This window comes from Centruroides sculpturatus, unplaced genomic scaffold (assembly GCF_000671375.1).
Source record: "Centruroides sculpturatus isolate CEXI.00-Female unplaced genomic scaffold, Cexi_2.0 scaffold352, whole genome shotgun sequence".
In the NCBI taxonomy this organism is placed as follows: Eukaryota; Metazoa; Arthropoda; class Arachnida; order Scorpiones; family Buthidae; genus Centruroides; species Centruroides sculpturatus.
In genome coordinates, this window is record NW_019384489.1 from 274854 (window position 1) to 283542 (window position 8689).

The 8689-nt window shown below is 27.2% G+C and overlaps 1 protein-coding gene across 5 annotated transcripts in view; it reads right to left on the reverse strand.

The window, feature by feature from the left end:
- Nucleotides 1-1633: 1633 nt before the first annotated feature.
- Nucleotides 1634-8689, reverse strand: part of LOC111621701 (cubilin-like) — a 67012-nt gene continuing 59956 nt past the window's right edge. For 2 of the 5 annotated variants that reach the window (XM_023363919.1, XM_023363920.1), the window contains 8 exons: nt 4720-4761; nt 4429-4648; nt 4078-4271; nt 3796-4006; nt 3471-3685; nt 2276-2443; nt 2067-2196; nt 1635-1865 (listed from right to left, as the gene is read on the reverse strand). In XM_023363919.1, the coding sequence (XP_023219687.1) occupies nt 1790-1865; nt 2067-2196; nt 2276-2443; nt 3471-3685; nt 3796-4006; nt 4078-4271; nt 4429-4648; nt 4720-4761 (1256 nt within the window). In that variant the 3' untranslated portion in view covers nt 1635-1789. Of the gene's footprint in view, nt 1866-2066; nt 2197-2275; nt 2444-3470; nt 3686-3795; nt 4007-4077; nt 4272-4428; nt 4649-4719; nt 4762-8689 lie in introns of all 5 variants that reach the window. The other 3 variants (XM_023363922.1, XM_023363921.1, XM_023363918.1) reach the window with 2 other exon arrangements.

An 8689-nucleotide genomic window follows, 5' to 3' on the forward strand; every position in this document is an offset into this window, starting at 1 on the left:
TGTTTATTTTAGAATTAAGAAAATTCACAATGACTTTTCAGCAACAGCCAAATTACGTAAGAATCTCATTAGTTAAATCTTGCATATACAATCAGAATATCCTATATATTATTTTAATATAACAATTGTTAATTTTTCTTTAAATNTATATACAGTGGAACCTCGGTATACGTCTGCTTTAGAATACGTCCAATTCGTATTACGTCCTGTTTAGACGAAGCAAATTTCGCTCGGTATACGACTTTTGTTCGGTATACGACTTAATTCAATTATACGCGCCATCTATAAACAAGTTGCACTATCGGTGTACTACACCAGACTAGATGTTCGCGGTGCCACAGTTTATAACTGTTAAATTTCTTCTGATTTTAATTTTTAAGTAAAATTTTATTACTGAATAAATAGTCAATAAGTTGCCAAGTGTTGATATATGTCACCTTAGTGTGTCTGCAAAGAAACAGCTTAATAACAACAACACGGTTTCATCAGAATCNAAATGGTTATGAAAAATAGAATAAAATAGAAATGTTTATGGGGAGAGTAGATAGTATTTACATATAAATATACTGTATAATGAAATTGTATAAAACATCGCTTAAAAATGATATAATACATAAACATATTTAAAAAAACTTAAAAAAATGAGATAACTTAAATATGATATTCTGTTTATTTATGGAAAATTATTAGAGAACTAAAAAGTGAAAAAAATTAAAAACAAATTTTAAGCACTCCTTTTGATTGGTTTCTGTCTGTTTTCAATCAAATCTTTTAATGTGATAAACTCTTTCATGTAATTGCTAATTCTATAATCTTTTGTAATCCTGTTTGATAATTTGTTTTCTGATTATCTGAAGAGATTGTAAATAACCATACTACTGGAAAAGAAAGGAATTAATTCTCAATATTCACTTACAGGATATTTTATAAAAATTATGATGTATGACAGAAAAATAACAAGACACTACACGTAGTGGTTACATATAGCCATATGACTGAGACCATCTGAAAAAAGCACTTTCCTAATGCAATTAGAAAGGGTAGTATTTCTTTCAAGTATTGTGTTTTTGAGAAAAAGACACTCTTACGTGAACTCCTGGAGTCACAAGATCTACAAAATCTTAAATCAAAAAAGGCAGTACTTAAAAAGAATTCTGAATGAGAAAGAAAAACCAAGATGCAGCACAGAAGTTGAAGAGTACATATATCAAAGCAACAAGAGATTCAAGGACATTTAGATGACTGTAAGAAAGGAGTAAGGACAACAGCCTTAGCAAAGACAGTATTAGACAAAAATGATAAATTATTTGGAGGGATATGATACTGGAGGAAATAAGGGACAGAAAATATTGGGATAGTGGAAAGAATATGGATTTGGAAGAAAAATCAGGATTCAAAAGTAATTAAGATCAGAGACAGGAATGTGTTGTCAACAGTGTGGAAATGAATAATCAGATGAGGGAAAAAACAAAGAAAAAAAGAAGTATTTTAAATAAAAAGAAAACATCAGGAAGAGGGTGCCATGAAAAATTTATCTGTGTAATGGTTTCAAATTTTTGAGAAAAAGACAACAAAAGATATAATAAAAATTTAAAGTGCATAGAACATTGAATTCTGCTGAAATTTATTTGAAAGTGAAACTTGCAACCTTTAATAATGAGCTTGAAAGGCTCAAAAGTACTTGGATATTAGAAATGAAATGATTTATCAGGTTTGTCTCTGAAAAGTAGTTTCTTACTATAACTTTCAAAATTTCACATTGAGATTAGTTAATAATTGATTATTATTATTATTTACCTTCTTTAATTTCAGTCCAAGAGACTTTGAAACCACCAGTTCCAACAGCCTTATCAGCAGTCACAAATCTAAAATACATTTAAATATGTTTAAAATAATGCTAATTCATTTTTAAACAGATTAGTTCTAATGCATTAAAACTTAAATTTTGTATAAAATTTCAATAATATACCTACAGTTTACATTTTACAGAAGACAACAAAAAGTAAATTTAATTTTTAGTTCTATTTCTTTCTGAATAAATTTTACTTTTATAATAAGTTACTTACGATATTTTAATCATACTTGAAGCTGATATAATTTCCTGAGTGTCATTATTTATTTTCTCTCCACATAGTTCTATTGGAGGTTGGCTTAAGTTTTTCCATATTCTCATAACAGCACCAGAACATCCTCTTTCTTTTAAAAACAATGTAGCAGTTACATAATATAAATTAAGAAAGATAGATGTTTTAAAAATAAGCATATATATGCTTACCGATGGGATCGCCTTCGATGAGAAAATATAAAAAGAATAATAATACTTTGTGATTAGGCTTTACGGTAACGTACCAATTACAGACTTGTCTAGTTGAAGGATAGTTATCAGGAAAGCGAGGACTTGTAATGACTCCAGTTTCCTTTCCACTTATATTATAACCACAGTCTATAAAATTTAAAAACATGTTTTTAAATTGAAAATTACTAATCAAAGTAGAAAGATTAAAATATAAAATTTAAATTTCAAATAATTTATCTTGCAATGTTTTTGTACAGTTGACAAGAATGCATATGTTACAATTATTTCAACTTAAAAAATTTTACAAACCTATTTTGTGATTGATTTTTATAAGTATAGTGTTATAGGTGTAGTCTAACCACAAAATACTGTATGACAATTCATTTATAATTAGCAATTATGGCATTCATGGAAATTGGCCCACTTGCTCCACTTGTGTGCCAAACTTCCATTTGTGCCATAATTGTCTATATTATAAACTAATTGCATAATATCGACAAAATAATTAGTTTCAGAGTATGTTGACTCCATGAAAACATTATGCAAGAAAAAACACGATAATGCTGATGTTTAATGTTTTAGGGCAGTGCTTTTCAAACTTTGTGTTCATGAACCAGTATTTTTGTGACATTAAATAAAAATGGTTATAAAACAGAAAGAACAAAGTTCAAATGCAATTTCTCACCTTACGTTTAAAATTGAATTAGTAATAAACATACAATAACAAAATTTGATTCTAATCATTTTGAAAAAAAAAAAATTTTGTGGGCCGTTTCCAAGTAATTTCCAAGCTGATTTTGTTCATTAATCCATCTCTGGCAGTAAGTGTTTAAATAATAAATAAAAATGAAAGTAATAAAATAATAATGTTTCTAAAAGGCTTTTAAAGATATGTTTTAAAACAACATATAAAATTTAAAAATTTTAAGTGAAATTTTATCATGGTCCAATTGCAATTTTATCATGGTCCAATAAACTGCAGACCAGCACTAGTCTGTGGACTATAATTTGAGCAGAACTGTTTCAGGATATAATGATGGAATGGATGTGTCCTGAAAAATGCTTAGTCCAATAAAACATTTGACTCCTTTAATTAGGCATTGTATTTTTTCTTGGTAAAATAATTCATTTAATTAAAACAAGAAAGAAAACTTAAATTTATGAACAACAATACCTCCAAATTTACTCATTTCATCTATAAAATTATATGTGGCACTAAATCCACTTGCAACATCTTCACCATCAGTGCAAAGAACAACTTTCATAGAATGAACTCCAACATCAGAAAATACTGGACCTGGTGATGATTTCCCACAATATCTGCCAATTTTACTCTCTCTTCCACTTGGAAATACTTCATATATTTCCAACCAATCATTATTACACACCCTTTTATATATATAAAAAATAAAATTTATTGTAATAAATAGAGTAATGTTTCTGCTTAACAAAGTATCTCACATAATTTAAAGGTATTAAATTTATCTTGTTTGACTCACCCATCAGTAATTTCTGGTTTCAGTCTGAAGTAGTTAAAGACAAATTTCACCTGTTCATTTTTTGATCCTTGAAAAATATATTCACAGGTTGTGTTGGAAGGATAATTAGCAGGGTATCTAGGAGAATTGAATTCACCTTTTCTCTGAGTTGCACTATTATATGTGAAATGGCATCTACCATCTGGCGATGGTGTACCTGGCACTTTATAATCTACAAATAAATAAATTTGTTTTATTAATGTATATAAGCATGTCATGTATAATTTATTAATAGTTACTTACCAGTTTCAAATCTATATGTTGCCTTAAAACCGGGACCAGCGATGGAACCACTATTGAATACAAGAGCCAAACGAGGACCTTCAGATTTTAAAACTGGTGGAAGAGAGTGTCCACAAAATGCATGATCAAATTCATCAAGAGCTTGCCTTTCTTCTTGTCCTTGTAAATAAACTTTTAAATTTCCATCTGGACACCTGTTAAAATATATAACTATTCAGAAATACAAAATAAAAGTATTAATTTGAATAATATAAATTTTTATCATTGTTTACTTATCCACCCTAATATTTTAAATTAAACAAATTATAAGAGAAGCAGAATGAGATTGACAAAATCTTTAAATGACTTAACGGATCGTCGGCAGTTGTTTTGACGGTAGTACTACTTGATGGATTAATGATTGGTATTTCAAATTTTTCAAATTCTAATGTTACTCGTTCCAAATGTTGCGGGTCCTGAAGCCCATATATGAAATATTTACATACAGTATTAGAATAATAAGGAAGTGGATAATTAGGCGAATAAACTCTTCCAGACGACTCCTTTTTACTAAGAACCTTCTGATCACATTCTATTAAAAAATAAATTCATTGTTTGAATGTAAATTAAATTATTGAATAAAATGTATATCTCATATCATACCTGTGCCTCTTATATGTTCTCCCGTGCTTTGATGTATAAAATCTGTAAATGTACTAATATCAGAATGGTACAGTAGAAAGCAGAAAAGACAATTAAAAATTAATCAATAATGTTTTTCAAGATTTAAGATGAATAAAAGTTTTCAAAACAGTATCATTATTTAAAATATTTTATAAATATTTTAAATAATTTTTTGTATGAAATTTATTATTTTATAAATAATAAATTTCATACAAAGCCATTTCGCAATAGATTATATAATTTAAAGAGAAATGATTCAATGAGAAAAATAAAGCAAAAGATTAAAAACATTTTCTGAATTTTTTCCATCTCATCTTTGATGGCCAATCGCATTTAAAAGCCAGGTAATTTTCAGACTAGAATTAAGTCAATTTTAATTAATGAAATTATGGAATTTGGTCCAAAGATAGGTGATAATACTACTATTTTGTGTTATGATTAATAATTAAAGATTAATTAAAATAATTTAAATAAAAGTTAAATAATTCAGAAAATTTTGGAAGGAAAGATCAATTCAGATTCAGACCTGCAACTTTTGTTTGCTGTATGGATGCATTATCAGTTACTCTACCCTGATTGCCATCTGATCTTTACTTACAGATTTATAATTGGCTATTTAATAGAGTTTTCATTTATTATATATACTGATGAAATTAATGAGAGACATTCTGACTAAAATAAGACAAGTATTATTGTAACTCAAAAAAGAAGAAAAAACTGTTATTTCTTTATTGTTAAATAAAGAATATTTTTAATAAATCTTTTTTAGTTTTTATGATATATTAAAAATATCATTAATTTAATGCCAAAAAACTGAAATTGTTTTCCTTTTATTTTGAGTTCACATTCCAATTCCTTAACAATATAAGCAAGTGCAATACAATAAATTTTAACAGATTAAAAATCAAATTTATTGAGCTAAATAATGAAAGTGTTTAACATAAATTGTTATAAATCTGTCTTTTGGTGTAATATATCTTGTTAAACTGTTATGTTCTGCCCAAGTTTGCATCCAAAAATGAAGTATCTTAACATTAAAAAGGTGTTAATGCTAAATAAATAAGACTATATTTTGTTAAAATTTATCATACTGTAGTATCATTCTATATCTTAAAGAGCCATTTGAGTTTGAGTGTATTTGTGTTTATCTGAGATGCCATTATTTGCCAGATCTTTACATAGATACAAATACAATAAAGTTCACTTTTGAAAAATCAATACCAAAAATCATTAACATGAAACAAGTTTATTATGTAATTGTAAATACTATTCTCATGAATTAGATGAAAGGAATGCTTGAATATATAATATATATATTAACTTACAGCAAAAATAAATGGAAGAGTAATTAAATACCATTGAATGAATATGTATTTTGATCAGTCCCAGACTACCCACTAGGTACATGAGGCACATACCTAGAGGTCTCAAAATTGATTAAATAAAATAAAATAAAGTTTTATCATTGCTGTTGTATATCATAATCTATAAATAATCTTATAATAATCTTATAGCTACAATTAGATGTTATTAGTTTATGATGGTATAAAATTATGTAGAATTGTCACACTAAGCACAATCTTCTGTGCTTAGTGGTCCCAAATTTTAATATACCACTGATTTTCACATATAAAACCACCAAATGATGATTTAACTTTAGAATAGTTTTGAAATTTTTTTAGGGATGAAAATAAGGAAATATGTAATCCTCATTAACTGTAAATATCAAATACAGTGATATAATGTTAACATTGAAAATTGATTTAAAGAAAATATTAATATTACATTAATATTTTCTTCATCTTTGGATGCAAGTAAAATATTTTAACATTATAGATAATAAATTAAAAAGAACATAGAGTGTTTAGATGACACATGTTTTTTCCTGATTTGATTTTTTCTTTCTTTTCATTATTATAAAAAGGTAAGAGCAGACCTAGTTTTTCTGAACCCCTCCCTGGTTATGTTATTGTTGAATAACAATTACTATTTTACATAACAAACAATATATATTCTGTTTGGAATTTTTGTCTTTTTCATATTAATATTTACAGACCACAGAGTACTCTGCACCTATGCTCTGACATCAGTGACTTATTCCTGCATGAGGTTACAATACTTGTAATTAGGCTTGCTGTGAGTTCAAACCAGAAATTAGGTCATTGTAATGAAAACTGATTGATATTCAGCATTAAGTAGATAGTAGCAACATACATGGCAGCTATTGCCTACCATTCTTATTTGATTTTTTTAAAATACAAATCAGACTAATTTTTTTTCAATGACCAAATTGGGTCATCTTTAAAAAAATTTTCCAATGTAGATAAACTGTTCCATATTGAGACAATGCTGGAAAACTGGGATGTCTGGCATCCCTACTTTCAACAGAACTGATAACAAGTTTGTTTGTTTGCATCCAAAGAAAGTTCTTGTTTCTATTGCCCATTTTCTACCAAATATGATGAAACAATAGCACCTGTAAAGTCTAAGATTATAACTTTATTCCAAACATTTCATTGAAGTTATTGTAGTCTTTCTTTTTTGCAAGTATAATTACATCCTTCCTTTACTTGCAAAAAAAAAAAGACTACAGTAACTTTAATGAAATGTTAGGAGTACAAGTATAGCCTTGGAACAATATTACATCCTTTCAAATGCTCCTTATATTAGTCGCAGAGAATTTTAGTCATTGATAGAAAATCTTTTTTGGACAATTTTTGAACAGTCAGGTATTTGTGCTATTCTTCTATACCACTTGCTTGATCATTCCAATCTTTTATATATTGGAGCATCTAGACAGTTGATAACAGATTTTACAGTATAAGAAAGTCCTTAAACAGATTAGGAGAGATTTACATATGTTATATATATTACAGTACATTATATATATATATATATACATTACAGTACCATAATGAGACAAAGTAAAGCTTTTGAAAACTATCCCTGTCACAAAAACCTCTATTTATTTGGGAATCTGTCTTAATTTTAACATTAAAACTGATAAACTCTCTGACATTAGCATCAATGGATATCTGGATACATCTGCATTGCATATTGTATCAACTATTTGGCCATTGTAGTATTAGCTTTGTGTTCATTCATGTAAGTATATTTTTCAGTTTGACATGTATTAAAAAAACATATAACCTTACAGAAAAAAAATATGTATTTAAAAAAAGAAAACTGCCATTTAAAACTGGTTAAATTAGAATTAAAAACACTAAACCTGTGAACCAATAAATTTTTATAACAATTGCAAATGTTTTCATCTGTGTTGAATGGGCATCATCAGGCAAACTAATCACCAAATGCAAAAAACAAATGGGGGACTGCCAAACACATGTTTTGTGATGTTGATCCTTTGCCACCGCCAGGAAGTCTTTCTTTGAACTATAAATTTTACTATCCTCCCCCTCACCATTTCTTTTGTCTTACGTCACATACCCTCTGCACATGTATTCAGCAATTCCCCATTTGTTTTCAGCATTTGGTGATTAGTTTGCCTGATGATGCCCATGCCTGTTCAACACAGGTGAAAACATTTGCAATTGTTATAAAAATTTGCTGGTTTACATAATAAAAACATTAAACCTATATTTATTTATTAGTTTATTTAATTTTATATTTTTTAAAAACATTTCAACTTCACAGTCTTTGTACAAATTTTAAATATATTCCAATTCACATACTCTGCTTGTCATTTTCTTGAAGACAATATTTTGAAATATCAAATGTGTTTGAGTTATTAAAAGTATCTTTACAGTATTTAACACAAAAAAAAAATAAATAGACCTGTCATATTTTAACAATAAAAATATTAATTTAAAAAATATGTTAAATATATTAAATATTAAAAATAAAACTTAATTTATAGAAAAGTTAGTTCTCTATTGTTTATATTTTTATTTTAAAAAAAACCAATAAAAAATAAATAAAATATTAAATA